General features: G+C 43.4%; 1 protein-coding gene across 1 annotated transcript; it reads left to right on the top strand.

Annotated features, from left to right (window-relative positions):
• Positions 1–6,494: 6,494 nt before the first annotated feature.
• asb6 (ankyrin repeat and SOCS box containing 6) lies at positions 6,495–13,593 on the top strand. Its single transcript, XM_019274602.2, has 7 exons — positions 6,495–6,599; positions 8,109–8,242; positions 8,354–8,535; positions 10,738–10,844; positions 10,929–11,037; positions 11,127–11,213; positions 12,424–13,593. The coding sequence occupies exons 2-7, from the start codon at positions 8,133–8,135 to the stop codon at positions 13,143–13,145; spliced, it is 1,317 nt and encodes a 438-aa protein (XP_019130147.1). The 5' UTR covers positions 6,495–6,599; positions 8,109–8,132; the 3' UTR covers positions 13,146–13,593.
• The last annotated feature ends 14,074 nt before the right edge of the window (positions 13,594–27,667 follow it).

Genomic DNA, 27,667 nt, shown 5'->3' with positions numbered 1-27,667 from the left:
TTCTCACATTTATTCGGATGTTTATGTGCCACAACTAAAAAAAAATTGCCAAAGTACATCCGTAATGCAAGCTGTGGTATGACAACCTATACTTTGACTCTGTTTGGGTTGTATGCAGCAGTTATGTCTAAAAAGGCTAGCAAACAGAGAAGTCTCCCAGAACACTACTTACATTCAGACTGATGGATACTACGCCACTTAGTACTTGTGTTTGAAATCTCGTCTGACCACTAAATTACGGTTGCGTCTTCTGCTTTTTAAGACATCATTTCTTGTTGACTTTAAATTCTGTTTTTCTCCGTGCGGTGCAAAACTTTTGCTTTCGCCTAAATGTGTGCAATTTGATCGTGGAAACAAATGCACTCTTGTGCAGCTGCAAAAAGCATTAGAGGTTGTGGTGGTGGGGAGGACGAACGTGTTGATGTAGAGCAGTCATTTCCCGAGCTGTAATGGTGGGCTGGAACATCACTCACACAAAGGCTGGTAGCCGTCCAAGAGTAGCCCCCCGTCTAGAGCTCGACACTCAAGACAAATCCCTTGAAGCCCGCGCTATACTGAAGTCTGTTAAACTGCTGGGAATCAGAGCGAGCACCAGCAGAGCCTGGATGGCTTCGGTTACATCGTCTGTCGCTGAAAGTCATTAAAAAAAAAAAAAACTCCTCAGCGTTCAGCACATGGTAAGTCCATTTTCCGGGTTAAATTACAGCAGGCTGTAAAAAACTTACACACCATCCATCTCCCTCCAAAAAACCCGATAAGACACTCTAGATTAGGAAATTTTAAAAACAGGCTGGAGGCACTGTTTAAAGAAATATCTCGCAGGTAAGAATTACAAGCGTTTGTGTGTGCGGACAGATGTGACGCTCAGATTTGCGGACCCCTCCGAGGACAGGTCTGAAATCTTTGATGTCTTGAAAAAGGTCTTGAGTCTTTGATGTCTCTGAAAAAAAAAAAAGATCTGCAAGCTTTCATACCTTGAAAATACACTGGAGACTGAAATGTCAGACACATGAAGCTACAAGAAACTGCATTTCCACTTGCAGACACCTATCGCCATATTTTACTTTGGAATGTCAGGCAGTTTAGTTTCTTGCAAGGGCACGCGCTTTCTGTGCAGAATACTGAAAACAGTCGCTGCAAAGAAGTATGTCTTTTGTGGGATATGTTTTGGAAGTTTCTCATACTCGCCCATGACCTTCAGTAGGTCCCCGAGGTATATACTATCCTATACTATACATAATGAATCGTCCCTTGTGTCTTCTTTTGGGTGGTATCCTTCATCCGTGACCTTACCCGGCCTCAGTGGCTTGTCCTCCAGTCAGTTGGTAGACAGGAGACCCAAATTCATCACCACCTTTCATTGTCCTCCCCTGGCCTATCTGATCTATGATAGCATTAATAATAACCGCTGCAGAATGCCCCGTCGCCCTCTGTGCCCTGCCCACTTCCCCGGGCCTGTGCAGATTACCAGCAGCCATTCACAGCCCATTAAAACTGTATTTACTTATCAGCGTCTCTGGGGCTGTCACTCTGTTTTCAAGACTGATGCCCAGAGGGAAGTCGAAGAGTGACCTTCCCATCGCCTACAGTGCTGTAAGTCACGATTCCCAAATGATCTGTCCTCTCTGTTGGTGCCTAAACTTTACTGAGAGCCATCACTCTGTCTCCATAACAAGACGTTCACACTTTAATATCTCTTTACATAGAAATGATGTTAAAGGAATAGTGTAACCTTTTGTGAAACACACATATTCACTTTTTGGTGAAGACTCTCGTATCTGTCTATGAAATATGAAACTACAAACAGCATCCGGGTAGCTTAGCTCAGCACAAAGACTGCAAACGCCTTACATCCTAAAGTGTGAAGTTGTGACAGAGCTTGACGGTTTCCGAAAATATGCAGCGTCCCGGTTCATCTAAATATCGGCAAAAACGTGCATGATCAGCAGACCTGAGGCAGACCGAATGACGCCTGGGTGCTCAAACAAACCATCTGTGACGACACCCACCTGTCAATCAAAGCGTCCACGCTCTTAATCCTGCATAACTTTAAGCCTTAATATAATGTGAACAGGTGAGTTGTATATAAATTCACCCTCAGTACAGTTGTCATGAACGGGGAAATTAGCTACAGAGACCAAAACTGTTTTTTGTACCAGGCTGTAAACATGTTTATTTCTGCTGTGAAACATGGGGACTTATGGAGATTGACTCAAGCAACCACTCGAGGAAGGGAGCTGTGTTAGCCGTGTCAACTTCAAACCTGATAATATCTCACTGTTTTCTGCTGCCCCCCTAATAATGCACGTCTCATAACCTCTGAAATTTATAGTATTACCGTCAATATCAAACTATTATTCAAGGCATTACTCTGTCTGCTTCATAGTTCTTTAGCCAGAGCTTGGAGTTTCTTATAGTGGCGGCTGAGCACACTGCGTATGTGCCATTAAATTTGACTGACAGTTGAGCAATCACGATAGCACAAATGGGACAAGGTGAACTCTCCTCGTTCTTTCTTACACAGACAGTTATTTCTTATCAGCTAGAATGTGTCATGGTCTACTTTGGGTGTGCTTAACTTCCCCTGACCTTTAAAGGGGCTGATTATTTCCATCCACAATCTCCATTCGGCAATACGCTGCCAGCACAAAAGGATATTAGGCCCCAGACCCGCTGCTCTGATAATTTCAGCTCTCGGTGTGGAACTGAGGGAAACCGAACTACAATGCCGCTGCCACTCTATTATCATTTCACTGCCTCCACCTTCACCTTCACATCAGTATTCTGTCACCTTTCACCTCGGCGTGTGAAGCTTTTTCAGGAGCGTGTGTGTGTGTTCTGGCTTTATTACATCTTAAAAGAACTTTGTATCCATACTAATTAACTTCTCCTTTATGCATCATCCTCCTGGGACAAACTACACAGCTTTGCACAGCCCAGAAGTACTTCTGTTTAAATCTCTGTGCAGGGAGACTCTCATGCCTCAAACTCCCCTGACAGCACTATTAAACCATTAAATAAAAAACAGAGGGAATCTAAAGTGAGCCAACAGGTCTGCATGTTTTAATAGATTTTTATTTTTTACATGTGGTTATCTTGTAATCACAGGTTAGAGGGGGTCACATCTGTCTTCCCCAAGGGAACAAATGAAAGTCTTATTGTGTGTCCTGCCTCCTTTTCACCTCAGGAGGAAATGTGAACCAGATAAACGATGGCCTTGTTTCAAGAGAGGTTCAATCTATTGCCAACGATTTGTGGCCAACAAAGTAATTTCGATACCGGTCTTTGTATTGATAGATGGAGCCTAAATTTAATAAAGAGCCAATTTACTCGTAAAGGGGGTATAGGAATGGAACTGCAGTTATCTTCCCTCTTTTCTTCCCCCTCGTTACCTCCATCCTCTGATCCAGGTCCAAATTAGACGGGGAAGAAAAAGGCCAAACAGCACAAAGGGTGATGTTTTTGACAAAGCTTTGTCCTTAACCACCACCATCACTCTTCGATACCTATAATCCCGGCGAATTGTTTCATCACACGCAGTATTGAGAGAGGTTAAATTACTGTATCAATGTGAAATGTTTGGGGGCTTTCATTTTTTTTTTGTTGGCTGGGTTGGGATTTTCAGTTTAATGGAGGAAGGCGAAGAAAGAAAAAAAAAAACAGCACACCAGCTCATAATAACTTGTGTATTTCCTCTATTTCCTCAGGGAGGATACAAATAATGGTGGCTTAGAGGATTTTTGCAAAAGCAGTTTCAGAATCTTACGTTCTGATGACCACAGGCACTCGAAATGCAACGCTTTGTGAGCGACATTGAGCCTCGCTGTGTCATTTTGATGCTTCAACTTTCAGAAGTGGAAGCGGCCCTGCAGCTGCAGTTGAAATATGCTTTTTTTTTTTCTTCCATGGTCAATCACCGGATGTGTCTTTCCACCTACTGTTACTGCAGTTTGACAAGAAGGGGTGGAGGAGGGGGGGTGGTCTGCTTCACCGGGGGAACCCCGACAGGTGTGTGCACAAAGACTGAAGAACTAATCGCTGGCATATTTGTAAAAGGAAAGATTATTCATGAGCACATGGCTCAGGGTAAATTGAGTGTGGTTGCAAAATTGCAAAAGAGACTTCAGCCACATTAGAGAGGGATGCTGTGCAAGCTGCCGTGCGTTCAGGGAACAATGCTTCATCGATCAGGTGACTTGGATTAGAAAATGATAATTGTCTTGAAAGTGACAAAATTAGAATGAATCAAACCTTGATTAAACCTCCACGTTCTGTTCTCCACATCAAAGGAGGATGTCTCCGCGGCGTGCCAAACAGATTCTCTGAGGTGCTGCTTGGTTGTTTGCCTCTCTGCTCATGTCTGCATTTACATGATGGCTTATGTTTGCCTTCATGCATGTGTAAAGCCGTGCGCTCATGCGTGTGCTGTGTAATGACAGATGGGCACCACTGATTCCAAGCTCAGAGATGGTGTGTGTGTGTGTGTGATGTGTGTGTGTGTGTGTGTGTGTGTGTGATGTGTGTGTGTGTGTGCGTGTGCTGCACTGCTGCCACCTAAAGACAGTTTGCATCAATCATCATTTTGTCAGCAGTCTGTACCTACAGAACACAGACAGCTGCAGTCAAAGAATTCATAGTATTCCTTGTTTATTACATTATTTAAACACATTTTATGTCTCTTTTTTCATGCCTTATTAGTACAAAGTATGAACAGTATGTGCTTTTGAAGTCCCATTATTATGGTCACCAAAACAGCTGCAAACAGAAACTTCCTGTTCTGCTTTTCTTGGTTCTGAACATCCTTTGTTGAACTCATTTAAAAACATTTCCACTTGGTTTGGCAGCATTTATCCTAACGCTCAAACCCCAAACTATCCAAACAGCCCATGTTTAACACGTCCTCTGGGTTTTCATTAAATTCACCGTTCAAACAAAAATGCTTTTTCTTTTTTACCGCCGGTCTCACACTCTCAGAAACGGATGTGTCACTTTAACTAACTAACATGATACAGTATGTCTTCGGCAGCATATGTTGTGTTAAAATGCACTGTCATTAACATGCGTCTGTGCTCAAAATCAAGACACACAGATGTGTTAAAAATGACATCTTTTGTAAAGAGAGCACTCCTCGACGGTTCTCAAAGCGAGCCATCTGTCACCAAAACCCAGACACGACGGGGGGGGGTCTTTGCTAAACAGGACAAAGGCGACTGTTAGCAAGCAGATGCTGTCAGCATAATGGAGTAGTTGTCAGAAAATACATGTGAAAGCTGCCGCGTTGGACTGATGTGCCATATGGACACAGTACATTAGAGTAAAAAAAAATGTTTCATGGGGCAAACATCAAACTAAAAATGGTAATCAAAGACTTGAACTCAGGAAGAAAGAGGCATGATGAAAAATGTTGTTATGGTTTGTTAATTACATGACAAAACATTGTGAGTAATGATCTGTGTAATGTGACATCTCTAGCTATTTAACACAGTGTTTCACAGAGAAACTGGCATTCATTTTGTCTGACATATGTTCACAGTTTACAGGATTTCTTTTTGCAATTATCCAAACATATCATTAAAATTTTAATAGTCACAGTATGCCTCAGGTCCAGTATTTTGTACTACCTGCCAGATACTGCTGAATTTTTATCATGTGTCATATTTATGTACGCCCCACAGGTGAGGACACGGCCCAGCGACATCGTAAATATTCACATTACTGACTTTTACACGGTAATTGTCGGATTTGTTCCCCTGAACACAAATAGTTTGACATTTTTATCAGGAAAATCAGTGAATTCTTTTAAATCACTTCTTAAGACACATTTTTTATAGACTTTGTGTTTATGTGATGGTGTCTTTTTATAGAAAGGTTTGTTTGCATATGTTGTTTGTGTGTATGTTTCCATTTATTACTATCTATATTGTTTATGATTTTATTGTTGTGTTTTATTTCTTTATTTCTTTTATGTTTTATTATGCATTATTTAGAGCTAACGTACCCCGCTTCTCGACCAAAGTCAGCTGTGATAGACTCCAGCTCCCCCGCTTCTCGACCAAAGTCAGCTGTGATAGACTCCAGCTCCCCCTGTGACCCTGATAAGGTGACAGAAAATGGGTGTATTATTTATTTTGAAATGATTTGTCTTGTCTCATCTTCTAAATTTTTCCTCTTCTCATTAGAGTGTTGATTTTATGTGTATACATTCATATTTTTTAGTCTTTTATTTGTATTATATTCATTTTATCTTGTGCGGTTAGTACTTTTTATTTATTTTATTTTATTTTATTGTTTTTTTTAATCTTTCTATTGTCTACTTCATGTTTTTATTGTGTTTCTATTGTGTTATTTATTGTGTTTTATCTTATGGAAACCTTGTGTTTGCTAAAAATCGTGCTATATAAATAAAGTGGATTGGATATTATTATTATTTTTTTTAGTCTTGTCTGTCAAATAAAAAATAATAAATAAAGTTAGGAGTAAAGAGGAACCTTCGTTCGCCCTTCGTTGCTTTCCGGGGAGGAATGAAAACACCGCGGGACCGATGTGGGCGTGGTGTACGCTTCCTGTTTTGAAGGCTAACGGCTGGCACGCGCGTCCGAGTGAGTTTCAATTAACTTTAATTAATCAATTAATCAACTAATCAATTAATTTACCTCCGACACGTTAACGACGAACCAGTGACGCGGTTATCCGGCGTTAGCACGCGAGCTAACCGCGCTGTAAACACAGTTAGCTCTCACGTTAGCCACATTAAAGCTAATCAATAAATGAAGAGTGACGTCAGAGCAGGATTTAAAATCTCATTGATATTAATGCTGCGTGTGAGCGCGAGGATGTTTGGGCGAGCTGAGCTCGAGAGAAAAGACACGTTCACTCAGGGCGGAGAGTCAGCTGATCAGAGGGTCGCGGGTTCGAGTCCCGCCCAGGTCCATCACAGAACAACACGTGGAGGATGGACCCATCACTCCACCATCACTCCACCATCACTCCACCATGTCTCCACCTTTGACTCTCTATGAGCCGTTTGTGTGTGTGTGGTTGTACTGCAGGTGAAATGCATGTAAGGACTAAGAGTTAAAAATAATAAATAAAGTTTCTGTTCAGTTCTTCTGAGTGTGACAGGAGTTAAAAAAAAATAATTTCCCCTCGAGGGATCAATAAAGTTTCTGTGTGACAGGAGGTCACTGATCAAATAAAACTGAGTTTACAAACAAGGTGCCAACTGCTCATCAGTTTGAGGAGATAACCATTCATACACATTCACAACTTGGGGTTCAGTATCTTGCCCAAGGACACTTCAACATGCAGACATGCAGGGGATCGAACCGCCGATCGTCTGATTGGTGGACGACCTGCTCTACCTCCGAGCCGCTCTCTACCTCTAAGCTGCTCTACCTCTGAGCCGCTCTACCTCCGAGCCGCTCTACCTGCGAGCCGCTCTACCTGCGAGCCGCTCTACCTGCGAGCCGCTCTACCTCCGAGCCGCTCTACCTGCAAGCCGCTCTGCCTCCGAGCCGCTCTGCCTCCGAGCCGCTCTCTACCTGCAAGCCGCTCTCTACCTGCAAGCCGCTCTCTACCTCCAAGCCGCTGAGGTGCTGTTCAGTCTCTGAGGCCTCCTCAGACAGAAACTGCTACACCATAAAGACCGTACACCTCACACCCAGAGGAGTGATCTGGTGTACGCTGTGCAGTGCAGTGAGGAGTGCGCAGACCTTTACATCAGGGAAACCAAACAACACAGGAGGGCCAGCTCATCAGGACTCACATACTTCTTACATCTTAAAGACAAGGGACGCTCCTTTAACGACAATGATGTTCACATCTTGGACAGGGAGGACAGGTGGTTTGGAAGAGGAGTGAAGGAGGCTATCCATGTGAAAGTAGAGAAACCTTCACTCTACAGAGGAGGAGGCCTCAGTCACTTAACCCAGACACAGAAAAACATGAATCTAATATTCTGTGAAGCGTCTTCGTCAGTTAGCACAAGATACTTGGCAGCTGAGCTCGAGAGATAGTGTTAAGTTGATACGAAGCCCCTGATATCACTTTGACACACCCTCTGTCCGTAACTTGAACGTTGGCTTTGTGTTTGTTTTTGGGTTTTTTAGGTGCTGACTTAAACCGGAGGAGCCATGCCTTTCCTCCACGGGTTTCGCCGGATTATTTATGAGTACCAGCCGCTGGTGGATGCTGTCATGTGTGTTGTTGGGCTGGAGGAAGGAGATGGTGGTCAGGAGGACAGGTACCCCATACCACCACCACCACCCATGATGTTGCTCTGCTTTAATGTTCATTTGCCTGTAGCACACAGTTTAAACGCTCCTCTCTTCCTCCTCTTCTTGTGTCCAAACAGAGCCCAAACCCCGGAGGACGAGTCTGGTCTTTGTAGTTCTCTCGTCGAGCTGCTGGAGCGGGAGTCCCAGTCCGAAGTGTTCGTGGAGGGAATCAGCTACGCTCTGTTTAAGGTCGCGGAGCGAGGGCTGACGTACGCGGCTGAAATCCTCCTACGCTACGGAGCCGATCTAAACTTTGAAGGTGAGAAAAAGCGCGTGAAACTTTTCCACTAGTGTTACAAACATGCTTGTCCTACAGCGCCTCGTGCGTAAAGCAGCATTTCTGTTACTTTGAGTCTGCAAGAGATACTTTATTGATCCCTCGAGGGGAAATTCTTCCATCCTTACATGCATTTCACCCAAAGTACAACCACACACACATAAAAGAGAGATGGTGGAGTGATGGGCAGCCACACACAGCAGTTAGGGGTTCGGTAACTTGCCCAGCTACCAGTCCCATTCCCTACAGACTGACCCACTGCCGCCCCTTCCCCTGTATCTCGGGCTTGTTTCTGTAAAAACTTTATATTTCAGTCCTTTATCTTCTATCTCAATCCAGTTTTATTGTGTGATAATGGGCCTCTTCTACATGCACAACAACTCGTCATATAAATTCCTAAAAAAAAAATCTCCCTGACAGATTCTTCCAGACATGAGCGGACCTGCCATTTTCACATTTCACTCAAATGCTGCTGCATTCGTAAAAATTGAGCAAAGTGTCCAAATACACTTGAGAGAATGAAGCAGGAAAGAGGAGCAGCATGTCTCGCTGCTCTGATGAAACCTGCCACGGCTCGTCCAAACCCGGCTTTGGTGACCTCTGCTGGTAGCAAAAAAAAAGTCTTTCCCCAGGGACATAATTAGGGGGGATCCTGTCAGACGCTGCTTCATTCATGTTTTACATTTCTTGAATGCCTTTTTTTTTTTTCCACCCCCCAGAAAGTTAACACTGACAAACGCTCCCACATAGCATGCAAAAATGTCCAAGTTTCTGCCAGCCGCTGCCTTCAAGAATGTGCTAGCCTGTGCCAGCTGTCAGACACAGACGCCGCGCTCGAGCCTGAGCGTGTAGTTATTCCAGTTACGAATCCTGTAAGTGTCATTTAATAATCCGAACACTGATCATAACGTATACATTAAAGAGAATTTATAGACACATGCAGTAAGTAACAACCACAGTCAGGTACAGGTGCAGTTCTGCTCCGTGTTAAGGTTTATTACCTGCTTTTCACACTGGACTGCTGCCAGCTGCACGAGGTGAGAGAGTCTGACACGCAACCAGCTTGTTAACACGTATGCTGCTTTTTAAAAAATACTCTTTTAATTACAGAAAACATTTCTGCAGTGTTGAAGCTGTTGGATTGTTTCTTGTGTTCTCCACATTTGTTTTGCTCTGTGTTTGTGAGGTGTTGGAGCTTTAACACTACATTCACACACATTCATATGCTCATCAGTTTTCACAGCCTTCGGGAGCAATTTGGGCTTCAGTATCTTCTCCCAAAAACACTTCGACATGCTACAATTTATACTATATTTATACAGCAGGTATATGTTTATAAAGCAATCGCTTTTCTTTGCCACCGATAGGATATTTTCTTTTGTTTTGCAGTGATATAGATCAGTTTGATCACGTCAACAACCAGACTTTACTTGCACACATGCAGTTGTTACTCTGTGTTTAACCACACGTTTCAGCTAGAAATGATTTCAATAGCAAAGTTATTTTGGTTATTTAAGTATCAAAGCAAATGAGACTTGGATTGTCCAGCAAAAGATGCTTCAGCATGTCTGTTTAGGGTGTTTTGGATTCGTCCTTTGTGCGGAGGCACTGGTGTGAGTAAATCAAGGCAACACAGGTGAGAAATTGATTCAAAATCATGTTGGTAGGCAAAGTTCTCTTTTAGGTTTGTCAGCGTGAGATAATGATGCAAACTGAGCTGAGAGTTGCCAAGCAGCGACTAGAAAACGTTAATCCAGATCGTTCTGTCACTTCTTTGTCTGTCTGGTTCATATTTCATCCCTGTGATATTTATTGTGCATGCATATTTGTTTTTAGTCTCACACACGCACACACGTTTGTAGTACTTGGATTGTGTTGCACAAGTCTTTTGAGATTTTTTAAAACGGATAAAAAAACGGGAGCGCCTCTTCAGTAACTTTGAGTAATTCAAGGCAACACAGGTGGGAAATTGATTGAAATCATGTTGCGAGCTGAAGTGCTCTTTTCAGGTTTGTCAGTGTGAGATAATAACACCAACTCAGCTGAGAGTGGCTTCAAGTTTTTTAAGCTTTCGCAAAAGCAGAAAGAATCCACTGAATATCGTCTGTTCGGTCTTTGTCTGTCTGATTCATATTTCATCCCTGTGATGATGATGTAATATGAATATTTGTTTTTATTCTGCAGACCCTGTATCATACTACAATCCTCTACATATAGCAGTTTTGAGGAACAGGCCAAACATGGTGCGTCTGCTGGGCGGCCACGGAGCCGACATTCAAAAGAGAGACCGGGTGAGGCAACCTTTTTTAAAATGTCTGTTTATATGGCGTCTCGTCTGTCTTCTATGAGCTTCACAAATAAATGTCACTTTGCAGATCCACGAGAGCAGTCCTTTGGATCTGGCCAGCGAGGAGTCAGAGAGGCTGCCCTGCCTGCTGACGCTGCTGGACATGGGCGCTGACGTGAATGCGAGGGATAAACATGGTAAATCTACTAAACCTAATTCAGAAATATTCATGTTTCCACTGGTTTATTCACTCTGAGAACTGCTTGCTTTGCTTTCGCCCTCAAAGGAAAAACACCTTTGCTCCACGCCTTGGCAAGCAGCGACGGACTCACCGTGCACAACACAGAGAACATCCAGATTCTCCTGCAGAGAGGTACCGACTGCGCCTTCGTCTCCACTTTGCCGTCCTGTCCGCTTTTGGTCATTTAAATTATCTTCTCAAACAGGATCAAGGTTAAAGCGCTACATTCAGAAACCCTGTGTTAGTATGCACACCCGTCCACCTTGTATGCATTTTAAGATCAAAGTCAAAGTGTCAGCGGTTGTCAGCCTAAAATATGCAAATGGAGCAGAACCAATCCTGTGATCCAGGCCAAAGCGACTGACTTACAAGATTTTTAACTGCAGGGTGTTGAGGACTCAAAGTAAGTCTTCTCCGTCTTCGTAATATCATCAATCTTAGTGGACTGGTACAGTGTAACCTCATGTAGACCTCATCTATTCAAGGTGTTACAGCCGGTGCACCCTGACCTAAAAAGGCCACACAGAAACCTGAATATTTAAGTACAAGCCAACAAACTTTTTCATCATTTTCAACGTTTGTATTGCTTAAAAAAAGAAAGCAACACGCAGGAATGGTACTGTGTACTGTGAGGGTCGGTTTTAGTCGATGATGATGGACACGTTATTGTAAGTCTGATCGATCCCAAACGTAACAGCCTGCTGTGCATTAAAAGACAACGGCTTCATATACACGCAACCTTCTGACTACAGTGTCAGAGAACCAGTGGAAGGTATCGTGCCAGTGAAAGAAGGTGAGTGCATGTCAAAGAGAGGAGGAAATTAAGATCGATTAAAAACGAGTTTTCTGCAAGTATGCCTATTTAAAATAGTCTTTAGTGAGTCTAGAACAAAGTTTCTTATTAAATGTAAAGACTTGGATATTCTACTCAGCAGCAGCTAAAGGTGCAGACTCGTGTTTGATGTATACGTCTTCTTGTCATGCAACCTGTAAAAACATTCGTATGATGTCTCGTGTAGCGCTGGAGGAGCTTCGTCCAGTTTAAATAAATAACCTGAATGATGTCATAGTGATGTCGACAGGGTTAACTCAGGGTGGAGACTGACAGTCAGTGTTTTTAGAGCGTGAGAACATGCTAAGGACTAAAAGTCAGATATCAAACTGAGTACAAACGTCCTTGACGGATGGGGTTGGTCAATCTAGAGGAAAATGATTGAGCAACTATCTTTCTCTAGAATGGTCGACCCTGTAACCAGTAACTGCTCAGTGGTTTTATTAGTTTCTATACAAGTCTTAGATTTGATCACAAATGTGGTTCTGCGTGATGCTTTCTTCACTCCAGGTGCCGACATTAACGCTGCCACTGTAGACGGTGAGACCGTGGAGTCCTCGCTGGTGTTTCTCGTTAAGGAGGCTCTGGAGGCCAGCGCGGAGGACGCCGCCAAGATCGGTAACTTCTGCTTGAAAACCACACAGCAGCTGCTGGCTCACGGCGTGGACCCCAGCAGCTGTCTGAACGAGGACGGCGAGCCCTCCCTGACACAGACGAGCCTGGAGCACTTCGACCTGCTCTTCCCTCTGGCCGTGCTCTTAATCCAGAGCAGGGCCTCACTGGTTTGCTCCTATCACGGCGACTCCTGTTGGTCGGGTTACAGCCTCCTCTTCCAGCGGCTCCAAACAGCCCTGGAGCGGTGCTCCGATCAAAGTCACGCCTCCGAGCTCCTGGAGCAAGCCGAGGTGTTGCTCGACTTGATGAGGGTCGACACCCCCACGCTGCATCTCCGTCCCAGGCTCGAGCTTCCTGTGCCCGGTCAGGACCCTCACCCCTACGCTCAGGCTCTGGTAGACCTCCACGAGTGCGTCGTAGAGCGCGAAGCAAACCCTCCTGCTCTGCGATGCCTTTGTAGGGCTTTCATAAGGGCCCACCTACAGCCTTGGCCCCTGGAAAGCAGAGTCAAAGCTTTGCCATTACCCGACAGACTGAAGGACTTTCTTCTTCCTGAGCACACGTATACCCCGAAGCCTGGCTGGGACTGCTTCAAGCCCCAACATAACCAGCACTGACGACACAAGCTGCTGCTCATTCTAACTGAAAGAAGACAGAAATCATCAATCTGAAAGTCTTTCTTGACGTCATGTTGTGTGTTGTCTGTGCCAAATTTACAGACAGATACGTGTATGCTTCAAGGCACAGAGTAATGTCTGTACACATTTGCCTTTGACGTCGTGGTTCAGCATCTGTGGCAGCTGAGCGACATGTAAAGGAAGCTGCGGTACAAAACAAAAGCCACCAGATGGCAGTGTTGCTCTTGCGTCTCAGACGCGGCTCTGATGTCGGAGGGGTCAAACATTTTAGTTATTCACAGCGCAGCCCATTACTGTTGTTGCAGCTCCGTTTATATTTCATCTCCTCCAACGTGATGATGATGATGGTGGCGATGGCGTACTGTGAAAGTCGTGTATCTTCTCACTTCACATGAAGGTGGACCAATAAAACAGTCGTGTATCTTGACCGTCCGTGTCCTCTTCTATCCGCTTTGACATCATTTTTCTGTTTGTCAACATATTTGCTGCTTGCGATTGACCAGTTAGGGGCAGCGCAGCGCCGAATATGACTCCCGAGCTCACTGGATGTGTGTTATGTGGGGGGGAATAATTGGTGCTCTATATTTACCTCATGCTTGTGTTCATACACCAAACATCAGCTGAGTAGCAGTGAATGCTAAAATAAAGAAGCAAGAGTGTGTCTTGACATGGTTTCACTGTGACATAGCTGCAGTGGCTGCCGGCATGGAAAGTTTTACCAAGCATTCTTAATGCTCACATTTAAAATCAGATGAATTTAGGGCCCCCTCTTCCTCTTCTCCTGCTCCCTCGCATGCAAAAACAACCCTATTCCTAACATCCTGTCTTTGGTGATAAACAAACAGAGCCTTGAAGAAATACACCACGATGGTAGAACACCATAGGGTACCATCGTATGTGTGTTTGCGTCCATGTGTGCATGTGTGTGTGACGAGCAAACTAAATAGGACATTGTGTTACACAACTAACCCCTTCCTGACATTGCTGGAGCTGGAGTGGCTCCAAGGCTTGCAAGCGCTCCAGCTCCTCTTGGTTATCTAGGTCACAGCCTCTGAGGAGAAGAGCCTCAGCAGCAGCAGCAGCAGCAGCAGCAGCAGCAGCCCTGCATGACACACGCTTCACTCTCCTGTCTGTCTCAATCTCTTGACAAAACCTCAACACTGGCCCTGGTCGAAAGGAGGGAGGGAGGGAGTGAAGGAAGGGAAGGGAAGGGAGGGGGTTGCAGGAGGCAGAGCAGTGAGAGAGGGGAAGGAAAAAAAAAGTTACAGAGCTGGTATAGGTGGAATGGTAGTGGGAGCACTCATGGAGGACACATGGAAATAGGAAAGGCAACGTTGGATTACATTTATACAATACACTAGCTGTAGGAACATAATCCACCCAACCAACAACGCTGGAGATAAAAAGAGTCCAATCCCTGCATGTAGCAGGCGATAGAATAGAGATAGTGTTGGGGGGGAGGGAGGGCTAAGCCAGTACTCTCCATCCAGCCTTTATTGGAAAACTGTGCGAGTGAAGCTCGGTACTGAAATTAGTTATTGATCTATTCTCTCTCCCCGAAGCCCATGGGTCTTTCCCCACCACACCTGCTCATTCTCTCACAGCCTTCCCCTCTCACCGCTCTCTCATTGTATCTTTGAACCGTTGCTTCGAGCTCCTGCGTGTTTTCTCTTGTTTCTTTTTTTTTATTTGTTATTCTCTTCTTCGAATCGGCCTTTTCATACATAGAAGGAGCCGTTCCAAGAATAAGATAATAACGTGACGTCTGCTGGAAAAGTTTAAGATAAAAAAAAACAAACAACAACTTTAAAATCTGAATGTTTGCTTTGCGAAATCAAACCCTTATATAACATGTATAACATGCTTAGTTATTCTTTCTTCAGACGATCTCTTTTCTGTATTTCTTTACTTTTTTTCCGCTCTCCGTTCTCTCTTTTCTGTATTTCTTTACTTTTTTTCCGCTCTCCGTTCTTCGACGTCCTTGCCACCATCTTTTCTGTTTACCGGCACTACAGGCTGAAGGATGTGGAAGCTAGATTCGTGTCACACTTTGGAAAAAGATTAGAGCACAAGGACATCTAATAACGCACAGTTGAGTAGATGTTTTGAAGGATAAACCCACAAAGACCCGATTTAATTCCATTGACTCAAACTAGGGCTGCACTGACTCATATGAATTCATGAAACTGGATCATAACAGCTTAAATTTAGAAAATAACCGGAATTATTTCCACATAATTCTGCTGTTTTTTTGTTGTCGTTCTGTCGGTCGCTGCCTGTTGGCTGAGTTCCTGCTGAGGCCCTAACCTTTTCATTTACCACCACGTCACTAACTGAAAGGCATTGTGGTCTATTCCAGGCCTCTTTCTTCTTCTATAGAGCGCAGCCTGTGCCGACTGTGCATCTCCTTGTCTTTCACTAGACAATGTCTAGACACGGGATAATTGCAGACATCACTGAACACTCAGCTGCTGCCTGAAAACCTCACGGGATTTGAGGTGGACTTTGGAGGGAAATGTCCAGCAGTCAGTCCGTCAGTCAGTGAGTGAGTGAGTGAGGGGCTCACACACACACACACACCTCTTTTTGTGTGTTTATGTGGTTACATCTACGTTAGTGCTGGTGTGGAGGCAAGTGTGTGTGTGTGTGAGAAGGAGAGAGAGGGGGGAAAGAAAGAGCGAAAGAGAGCGCAGACATTGAAACACAGTGTTCATAACCGCAGATGTGGTGACTTCATCAGAAAGAAATGTACCCCATCCAACTGCTCCGCTCGTGTTGATGGAGCTCTCCGAAATTAACGGCTGTTAATATAAAAGCAAATTCTCACTGGATGTCAATGCACTTCTGCTGGCTTCCATACAGATGACTTATTTATTTATTTATTTCTCTCCTATAAGATTACTGGCTCAGTTGTGTGTGTTGGTTCTTTTCTCATCCGTCCCTGAGAGATGTCTGCAGGTCGCCGGGTTCACCCAGGGCACAGGACTAATCTCAGTGGGGGTGGATTGGATGCAGGATGACTGAATCCTGTTGGGGCAGGCCACCTTCTCAGCGTGCTCCAGGTGTCTGTTCCTGGTTTTAGATTGACACATACCGTCTGCTGTGCTCACCAGCATTTACAGTTTTCAGTCAGCTCGAGGGCTGGATCGAAGGACAAACACGCCAAGTGTTAAAGATGTTACTTTCCTCGATTATGCTACTTTTTTGCCCACTTTAACATCCATTCGATGTTATTTTCCTCGCAGAATTTAACTCTTTGGAAAGAAACAAGTCACGTAACCACGCCGCTGCATACTAGTATCAACACAGACGTGCTCTTGTTCTTCGAGGGGGCAATAATTTTGTGTAAAGCGCCACCGAAAAGTTAAAGTTCCACACTCCGGCTTCTTATTTTAGAAGCGCACCAAATCCACCACCCTCTACATTTCTACAACTGACGCCATTTCACAGAAATTCCAGACAACTGGCGCCTGAGCTCTGCCTCTGAGAAGGACATGATGAATAGGACACACCCTTGGTATGCTAGTGAATGGTAGAATATATGGCACACTGCAGTGTTACAGCCTAGATTCATTACAGCCCCTCTCTCTCTCTCTCTCTCTCTCTCGTGTTCCCGAGCTCTTTTCACAGTGTCGTTCTCCCTCTCCCCTCTCTGCGTTTTCATGCTGCTCGCACTATTTTTAAAAAAAGGAGAGTTTGAGTGAAATGCACTGAGGCACCAGTAAGGCGAGCTACAGCTCTTTCCAACGCTCTGGTTCCTGATCCACCTCTTTGTTGTGGTCTATGCATGCCTGCTCTAGTCACGTGGCCGCGTTTCTATGGCAACTCGGGTTTGAGTAATCATTTGCGTTACGACCTTTATTCCCTTGAGGAAAGGGGAGGGGGAGGTTAGACTGAGCCTGTAGAAAGAGGGAGCAGGAGGGAAAGAGAAAAGACAAGGCAGAAGGGGAGCGGCGGAGAGACAGAAGGGAAAGAAAATAGGCAAAAAACAACGGCTGTAGAGGGGGGAATTTTACCCTTTTATTTCCTTTTTTTATATTTTCCATTCCATCTTTTTCTCTTTCACACTGCACACCAACCTCCACCTCTCCGTGTTCAGTAGCTGGAAAAAATGAGGACAAAAAGCTCGCCACTAAACACTGGCTTGTGTTTCAGTGTGTGTGTGTGTGTGTGTGTGTGTGTGTGTGCTTCAGTTTCACCATAATGTCTTTTGTGCTGTGACTCACTGAGTGACTAGGACAGGCGATGTGAGTTTGGTTGGAGAGAGAGAGAGAGAGAGAGAGAGAGAGGCAGCAGCAGCAGGCATGTATGTTTCATAAGGGCCTACACACACACACACACACACACACACACACACACATCGCCTCCCCTTCGTTTCTTCTCGGAGGAGAAGCAGCACTGTGCCACATGTGCAAGTCTCAGCAGAAACAGATTCTGTATGTTCCTGTTTCTTGCTCTCCCGGCTGCGTTGTCATGGTTACCGAGCTAGTCCACCAAGGCATGCAGCTCCTCTCTCCCTCTCTCTCTTTCTTTCTCCCTCCCTCCCTCCATCCCTCTCTCTCGCCACCGTTGGGTGATTCAACCCATCAGTTGGGTTGTGTCATCTCCTAGATGGAGTTTCGAGCTCCCACATCTCCTAAATGGAGTTTTTCCAGTTTAGGCTCCTGGTTTTAAGAAAATGTAACAATTGTGTGTGTGTGAGGGGGGTAAATGGGTGTGTTTTTACCAGCAGTGTGTGTGGGGGGGGGTTGTCCATGCATTGACAGGAGGTGGGCTCAACTGGGGGGCTTGCGTGATAGACACTGTGGGGGTTGAGTGGTGCTGGTGGAGGTGCTGGTGCTGGCTGCTTCCAGGTGCCTGCGACTGGGGCTGAATATGAATGAGGGGCCCCGGTTCTCCAGAGATGGCGGCTGGGGAGGGTGAGAGGGAGAGAGAGAGAGAGAGAGAGCTGCTAAAACCAGAGACCAGTGGAGCCTGGCTGGTTGAGAGGCCCCCACAAGCTGCTGACAGGAGCTGGAGCTAGCCATCACGTTAATTAGCGTTTTTTACTCTTGCAGCGGCGAATAGGGGGAGTGGGTTAGAGAGGGATGTGGGGGTGGTATATGACTCATAGACACAGTATGGTTTATTCATGATGGAGGAAGGGGATGTGTGTGTGTGTGTGTGTGAGAGAGAGGAAACAGACATTTGATTTGCACACAGTTCTGTGTGTGTGTGTTGCCTTTAGTAGATCACTGATTGGCACCGAGCCAAGATATTATTATGTCTTGAACATAATACCAGGCATTCATTGTTGCTGTCATTGAGAGTTTTTTTTCTATAATTTCACATTACACATCTGAAATGAATTCATTTGATTTGAAACTAGATCCTCCGTGTGATTTCGTTAAAACAAGTAAAAGATAGTACGAGCCGACAGGAGCCGGTACGTTGATCTATTTATTTATTCCCCGTTCCTACCGGTTATCGATCACAGGCTTTTTTTTGAGGGCCTGTCTGGGACGCATCAGACTGATGAAATGGGTTAAGGGTGCCTCTCTCATGAGGTGACCTGACCTTGTCTCCTCTGCCTCAGCCCCCCTCCTGACAGTGAGCCTCACCCCCATGAGGGATGCACGGGAATCGATAGATTTTTTTTTGCCCGGGACTGCCCATCCTGGTCGAGCTAAAGCTCGAGGAGAAGAGCTGCCGCAACACACAGAACATTCCAGAAGAAGAAGCAGCAGCATCTCCTCCTCTTGGCTCGCTTCATGCCAGAGCAGCGATACGAGGACTTGTGTGTTTGTTTGTTAGTTCCTGTATGCATGCATGTATGTGTGCATGTGTGCATATAAGAGGGTGTAAGGGGGAGGTTACATTACAGCTATGCTATTGTCTAATTGTCTCCTCTTATCATTAGTGACAACCATGACCTCTGTTATTGGCATATCTGCATTCTGCCTGCACTGCAGAGCCTCCACCACACTACTCGCAGCGTTTTCTCTCCCAAGAGCGGCAGGGCCCATGCCTCATAAATACAAACACAATCTCTCCTACACCTCCTGACTGCAGGACAGGACTCCACACATATCTGCCCGTGGAGCGCAGCCCATTTGCATACATATTAAAGTGACGCCTCAGAAAAAAGGAAGAGAGAGAAAGAGAGAGGGGGGGAGTGAAGAAGAGGGGAGGGAGGGTGGGGAGGAGAGAGAGAGAGAGCGGGTATATGCAAACAAGGCTTTCATCTAATATGCAAGAACCGGCATTGCTCTGGCATAAATCTGCATCTGAGCTCAGGCAAAGAGAGCGGAGCCCATTTGACAGTAAATGGGCTAGGGATGGCTGTCAGATGCACAGGGGAACACTGTGTTACCCCACAGAGAACCGGGGCGATTGATCAGTATGGTATGTCACATATAGTTAGAACTGCAAGGTACAATGAGACATGCAGAGTGAAACATATGGATAGTATTAAAGGGGGGGAAAAAACAAGGATATATGAGAAAGTATGTCAGGAAAATATGGAATGCTTAAAGGAAAAGTTCAACCTTTTGTGCAATCTGCTTATTTGTTGTGTAAATATTAAACAAATGAGGTAAAACAGTGAATGCTGGTACATTTAGCACCTTAGGCACCTACCGTAATATTCAGACTATTGAGCGCACCTGAATCTAAGCCGCACCAGCTAAATTTTAAAAGAAAATACATTTTGTGCATATATAGGCCGCACCTGAATATAAGCTTTTATGATATGATATGATATTTACACTTTTTTTTTTTGTTTTAATTTAAGACACATTCAAACTGTGCCTTAAAATCGTCAGTACGGCACCAACACGGGATGCCAAGATCACGTGCAGTAGCTCTATTTCCTTTCTTTGACGGCCAGATCGAATGCCTTTAACTTAAAAGCTGCATCATATGCATATGCGCACATGACAGTTCAAAAATCAAAACTAGTGTGTTTTTCGCCGCATAATCTTTCCCCACGTCCGTCTCATTTTTGCGTTTACTGCTATAGAGTCCAGTGGCTGTTGGCCCATGTGAAAAAAGTAGCAGCTTATAGTCCAAAAATTACGGTAATTTCCAGTCTTTATGCTAAGCTACACTAATAGACAATTGGGTCTTGCTTCATATTTGACATATAGACGTGATGTGGGGTGTCCATCAGCTGGAAAGAAAACATAAAAACATATTTCACAACCTGAGTAAAACATGTTCGCATGCTTTACTAAGACTTAAACTTGCTAAACATGAGCATGTTGGCATCGTCTCTAGTTTCTAGTTTCTGAATCTTGTTTTATCTTTTGACCCGGCCGCACCAGCTGGTTTCCCTTGTTTCCAGTATATATGCTAAGCTAAAGCCAACTTCACATAGTATTGATCTCACTCAAAACAAATAACCTATTTAGAAAATGTTATCCTGCCTAACTAAGATAAGCACGTTATCATTGTTACTGTGAAGACTTCAACATGTTTGCATGTTACAAACACTGCTAGTATAGCTGCACAGAAACACTAGTGTAGGTGGAGACGAGTGGGGCGGATCGATCCAAATATCGATAGTATCGATACCAAGTCGGTATTGGATCCATACCAGCCTGGTGACATCGATTCTTTACTTTAAGTTCCGCTCTTGTTTGCAGTGGAAAGAGGAAACAGACAGGTCGCACACTTTGCTCCACGTCCCGCCTCTTGTGTTTAGATGTTGCTCCGTCACGTGACTTAGACGCACAAAGCAAACAAACAAACAAACAAACAAACAAAGTTACCGGCTCAGGTTCATCAGCACGGACAGTGCGTGCCTGTTTCCTAGAAAAGAATACAACAGAAGAAAGGCATAGAGGAAGAGTTTTAACTATTTCATAATAAAAAGGAAACATCACAAAAACACTCAAGGTCATGAAAATTAATTGAGATTTAGCAATTCAATGATGCATCCACCTTTTTATTGAAAAGTATCAGTATCTGCGATACTGGCTCATATTTACTTGGTATCGAACCACTAGTGGAGACTATTCATCTTCTTTTACCTTTGAACACAACCCTGTTTCTAGTCTTTAAGCTAAGTTAAAGGTCCAGTGTGTAGGATTTCAGAATAAGGCATGGACATGGACTGTAATGTTTGTAACTATGTTTTCATGATTGTGTAATCAGCTGAAAATAAGAATATTTTTATTTTTGTTGCCTATAATTGATCCTTTTATATCTACAGTGGGAGCGGGTCCTCTTTCATTGTTCGTGGACCCTGCTCAATATGTTTTGCAAAATTCTGCATTCTGCCTTTGTGTTTTCAAATTTTTTAAAATGGGTCCAAATTCTGCTTCTTTTTTTTCTACTATCACTCAACGGCTCACGAACCGGAGCCGGCTCTTTGAACCGGCTCGTTCACGACCGACATTTCACTAAAATCCACAAGAAATAACACAATACCTTTTCCTACGTGTACTGGTTAATATCTAAAATTAACTTTCTGTGTGAATGAGTCAAAGATTCATTGTCACTGTATCTTAAAAGTAGATTAGTGTACACATTAAAGGTCCAGTGTCTAAGATTTGGGGCCTTTATTTTCGGAATAAATAATCACCTAAAAATAAGAACCTTTTCATTTTGTTACTTAAAAATTGTCTTTTTATATTCTACAGTGGGAGCGGGTCCTCTTACACGGAGGCTGCTGTGATAAACGCTGTGTTTCTACAGTAACCCAGAACAAACAAACTAAACACTGACTCTAGACAGGAGAAGTGTTGTTTCTCCTTCACACTGGGAAGGTGAGGGTGATGTGAGGAGAATGCAATGCAGCGATTACACCGCTAGATGCAACTGCATCCTACATTTGTATGTACAAATCTTCACGTCTAAGTTTGAGCAAGAAAGCAAAAAAATCAAAATCCCAAAATGTTGAACTATTCCTTTAAAAAAAATTCCATGAGCTGTCAAAATACTGTGCTGTATCCAAGCTGCATGATCCTGTTAATTTATACTGAAATGTATGTATCGTCCCAGATTTTTTTAACATTTCTAGAACATTTTTTTGCACAAGCCAAAGTAGAGCGCACGATGGCAGTGCTAAAGCAAAAAAAAAAAAAAGAAACTTTTACTTACTGTCTTCAGAAACTGGAGTGCTGCCACGAGCTCTGGGTTTCCCCTAACTCTGTGAGTATTTCATGTTGGACACCCTTGAACTCCCTTTTCCTGTTTTCCTGCCTGAGCATGTTGCATTGAAGCACGCCATTCTGTCTGTACAGGTGATCTTACGCACAGGAAATGGAAACTCTGAATGTGCATGTGTCGTGGTAATGTGTGTGTGTGTGTGTGTGTGTGCGTGTGAGAGAGTTGGAGGTGGAACGGGGGGGGTTTGAAACAGGATATGTTGGGAATAACACAAAGCACAAAAAAAGTGTCACATGATCTGAAACACAGGGTTGATTTATTTGGCTTCAGAAAGAATCTGTTGCATGTGGTTTGGAGGAGAGAATGTTTTCCTTCTTTGCTCTCAGTGTGCTCAGACACAACACATGGAAACATTTTCGGAGAGGCCATGGGTCTGTGAAAGAAAAAAAAAAAAAGAAAAGCTCCAGACATTTTATTTCTTCTCCGTCTTTTCATTGCCCCTTTTTTTCTCCAAACTGATTGAATTACATACATCTGCTCGCCACATGTACAAATATCTCCCTAATGAATATTTGCGATGCACTCAGGGGGTTGTGACTGTGCAATTAGTAGATATCTTAATCGTTTTATTTTGGTGGGAATCAAACGTTTCGAGCGGGGCTCTTCACCCGTTCCATCCGTGTGTCCATGTGTGGCGGGGATATATCAATGAACATCCTATTTACAGCCTCTATTTCAGTCTGTAATAAATACACTTCCACTCACATGAGACAGTTGCAGGTCTGCTCTATTGTCTGCCATAAATATGCTGGAAGGGTTGGTTAAATATTGATAACACCAATTTTCTGCCCCCCCCTCACCACCACTCCCACCTCCTCGTACCCCACACACACACACACATACACACACACACACACCCTCTCTCCATCACAAACACGTACACACACACACACACACATCTCGCACTCATACCAAACCCCTCCTTCTTTCTCTCCCTCTATCTCGCAGTTATTTCACCCTCACAGTAACCTTGCTTATGCATATTGCATATGTAAATAAAGCACACCCGCCTCTGAAGTAATTGTGTGCATCTTCTACCCAGAGCTGCATATCTCAGCTCCGTGTTTAAGAGGACGCACTATGGAAGAAGAGCAGATCTTCTTTGTTTAGCAGTGGTTCTGTTCGGTTCTGGACTCCAGAACTATAGATTTATTGATACGAAAAGTACTGCAAGTTCATTTCTTACCACTTCTCTTCTCAATATTTTTTTCAGTTCAGAAGGAGTTGGTTATGGGCGGGGCCCTTATCCTGGCCCATACTGCTGCACCCAAAATCCTTTATTAATAAGTAATATGAAGTAACTTTACTTTGTAATATTTAGGTTGAATGTTAATGTAGAAATACATAAAAGCGTAAAAATGTTGCAGGCATCTTCCATCTTTAATATTTTGCTCATTTCTGCTCCTAACACATCATTCAGTTATTTTATTTTTCATGTCTTTACAAAACTCAAATGAGAGACATAAAAAATCAACATTGGTCAAAGTTGTCGCCCCTTTTCAGTGGAGCGGTACAGTTTGCTGTCCTAAAAGCCAGAAGTAATCCATACTTTTTGTCCATGAAGGTTTTCCTTTCATGCACAAGAGACGGTCTTGGTTCATGAGACTCTCTCTCTCTGTGGTTTACAGATTCACAGTGAAAACATATTCATACCATATATACTATACTATACCGGCAGTAATGCTGTATGCAGCGACCAGAAGATTTGTACTCGTGTAGCTGTTTGTGTGTTAAATGTGTTTTACATTCTGAGGCTGCGACTTGTGGTCATGTTGTGATAAACTAGTAATGAAGTTGTTTCTAATATTCTGTCCAAATCGTGCAGTGAACAAAATCAGAAACATGTCAGAGTATAATGAGAAAAACACCACAAAGCCTCAGTAAATCACAATAAAAATAGATTAGTGGTCATTGCACCGTATTATATTTAATATATATATATATATTTAAAAAGTGTATCTGCATGTGTTTTGGTGGAATATTTACAGGCTGTGAAAACAATTCTCCTGCTGGGCTAATGAAGACATCTGTCTGTCTAGAAGTTGAAATCAGTGTCAGGTTCAGTTGTAATGAGGCTGGAGTGCAGGAGTATGGAGAGAAATCACTGCTAAATAAAATACGACATGTTTAATGTCAGGAAACTAAGTACAACAATGATACTACAGATATACTGCAGCATACTACCTTTACTTTAAACTATATGAATAACGTCTCATTTCATTTCTCAAGAATCATATATTTGATGTCATGAACATTTAAAGGTTTAAAGAAAGTTGATTTCTCTCCAGTTATTTTTTTTAATGCACTCCAGCCTTATTGTTTCCATTGTCATTGAACCAGCAGAGCCTTCACTCTCTCATGAGCCACGTAAAGATTACTCAAACTAACACGAGTGTGCGTCTTCAAAACTGATCCCAGGTCCGTTTGACATTTGGTCTGACCTTTGGTTCTGCCTCTCACAGATTGTAGGTTGTGGTTTCTCTCCCGTGATGCTCAATAAAATGTTCTTCCAGTGTGACATTTTGGCACGCAACCTTCCTTTTTTTTTTCCACCCCGTTTGCATCTCCATCGCGTTGCCCAGAACATGATATACAAATCTGTATTAAGCGCACTTCTTGATTTCCTTTTTGCTCTAAAGGTAACACGAATACCATGTTTAGTTTTTTCTATTTAAGTTGTTTATGTAGTATGTATGTCTTGTCTGGGCAACACTTTATTTGAATAGTGCACCTCCACAGTATTTGTATTTTATTTTATGTTATGATTATCTACAGAGTATATGTGACAGTTCATAATCATACCCTAACCAACATGTTGTTTGTGCCTAAACCTAAACTACTAAACTAAACCTTGACCATGTTGGTGTAATATCATAAAACGATTGTTGAATCTCATGTTTAATCTGTAGGCGGACTGTTCCCCTTGTCTGTCTGTTCTTTACCTTTATTTGTTCAGCTTTGCTGTCTTTGTTCTTAGCTGTCATGTCGACTCATGAGTCAATGAGTAGAGTCGGATTTCTTCTGTGTACACATACTTGGCTAATAAAGCTGATTCTGAAACTTTCCATAGAGGGGGCATCTAACTGTTTTATTATTTACAGAGACCCAACAGTTCCCACCATGAGCATGGCAAACTCGGCAACAGGAAAAAAAACATCGAGCAGAACCGGGCTCATCGTGGACGGACGTCCGCCGAGGTCGGGTGAGTTTGTAGAGGGGGGGATGCTGGGAGGTGCACAGCAGCAATAAGAATAACTACAACTACAGCTACACAACCATGTGACTAATTGTAGGACCGATGATCAAGAATGTTTGTAGTCGCCATCAGGCACAGCCGATCCGTGATAACCTGCGAGATGAAAAGCACAAAAACTCAGGGGAAGAAGATGAATTAGTAATGTGCATAATATACAATATATACCCTGTAGTACTCTTCTATACTACACTATATCTTCTACTATACCGATCACCTATACACGTTGAATCAAGGCTATGTCTCAATTCATGCACTTCCATACCTACTCTTGCTATTTTGAGTACATAAGTGTGTTCACGCTGCCAATTATGTCAAACGCAGTGTACTCACAGCGGTTTAAAGAGTGTGTGAAACACCGGACGCTCCTCACCCTCGATGCTCGCCATTTTGGCCACGTGGAGGAAGAGGAGGGACCACCGGCATTGTCAAGATGGAGGCAGAGGAAGCTGCTGGAGCTATAGCAACACCGTGACATGAAGATTTAAGTCGTGCTCATGTTTAATATTTAGATTTTGACAGTCAAATGTTGGAAGAAGACGATGTTGCAATCGTCACAGTTGCCACATTCAAAATTGAGACAGCACTACCCTGCCAGAATTAGCAAACTACTCCGGGAAGTACACAGTGTACTACGTAGAAGTGTACTAACAGAAGTAACCGGATTAAGTCATAGGAGAATACAGCTCATAAGAACTTAAGATAAAGCGTCATCAGCTTTAACTTAACATGAGTTGTGTCATTTATAATAGTGACAATAATCATAAACGTACATAAAGACTCATGTCATGTCATGGTTACGACACACAAAGTCTTAGTGACAGTTAAAGACACTTTTTAAAGACATTAAACAAATGGATTTAGTGCTACCACGCCGTACTACTGCTCTGTCACACGTAGCACACTGTACCTTAATACGTAACATCAATCTGCTCGCTGTTATTGAAACTATATTCCGGAGAGAGCACACATGTCAGACTCCAATTTACACATATTATCAGAGCATGATAACCATAATGGTGGCTGTCCTCCTGATTCACGTATTTGGCAGGAAATCAAAGTCACATCCAGGTGTTCGGTGTGATGTCAGCCATCTGCGTGTGTGTACACACAAACAGATGTGGGGCACGGATGACAGATAATCTCTCTACAAAGAGCTCCCACCTCACGCATCTGACTGCAGTAACAATATTTCTGTTATCAGAGGCGGTCCTAATGACATCACTGTCAGGTTCAGACATGACATTCATAATTTACTGCATGTGTGTGCATGAGCATTACAGCCATGTACTGTGTGTGTGTGTGTGTGTTTAATGTAGCTTTTGAGGAAAGAGCTGCGTTACACTCACAGTATACACTTATAGAACAGTGTCGGCTGTTATAATCCAGAATTATAGACGTGAATATCCCCATCTTCGTTCAGAAGCTCGGGCTCTGCTTCATGGAGCAGACGTTCAGAGGATCTGTGGAAAATGTTTGTCCTTTTCAAACGTCCATCCAAAACATCTTTTTTTTTAAAACTTCTCTGTTGTTTCGACTCTGACGTGTTTTATTTTGTCTTTCTGGCAATTACAGCTCTGTGAAGATGTTTGAAATATAAATTTCTCTGTCCAAAAAGAGCTCTGTTAATAAGTTTGGTATTCTATTCTATTCTGTTCTATTCTATTCTATTCTATTCTGTTCTGGCTCTCTCTGTCCTGCTCTGTTCTGTTCACTTTGGGATTATTCTGTTATGCTACTTTATCTCGTCTGTTCTGTTGTTGCTGCTGTTCTATTTCTCACCTTCTGTTTTTCTATTATTCTCTATTAGGTTACGCTCTACTGTTCTTCATTCAGTCGTGTTCTATTATGTTCTACTGCTGTGTTTTGGCTTCTAATGTTACTCTGTGTTCTGTTTTATTCTATTCTGCTCCTCTCTCTCTCTCTCATCTCGTCTGTTGTTGTTGCTGTTCTGCTTCACACCTCCTGCTCTGTTTCTTCTCCTCTCTTCTGTTACTCTGTACCAGTCTTCATTCACTTCCATTCTATTATGTTCTACTGTATATTCTCTTCTAATGCTGTCCTGTGTTCTGTTCTGTTCTGTTCTGTTCTGTTC

The sequence above is a fragment of the Larimichthys crocea genome, chromosome III, assembly GCF_000972845.2.
Source record: "Larimichthys crocea isolate SSNF chromosome III, L_crocea_2.0, whole genome shotgun sequence".
NCBI classification, from domain to species: Eukaryota; Metazoa; Chordata; class Actinopteri; family Sciaenidae; genus Larimichthys; species Larimichthys crocea.
Note: the sequence above shows the minus strand (reverse complement) of the source record. Positions and strands in the feature narration are given on the sequence as shown.

Bases quoted from the DNA above. Each gene is read 5' to 3' on its own strand.
- asb6 (XM_019274602.2), top strand. From the start codon at position 8,133: ATGCCTTTCCTCCACGGGTTTCGCCGGATTATTTATGAGTACCAGCCG. The intron at 8,243-8,353 runs GTACCCCATACC...GTGTCCAAACAG, and splicing joins GATGGTGGTCAGGAGGACAG to AGCCCAAACCCCGGAGGACG. The intron at 10,845-10,928 runs GTGAGGCAACCT...GTCACTTTGCAG, and splicing joins ACATTCAAAAGAGAGACCGG to ATCCACGAGAGCAGTCCTTT.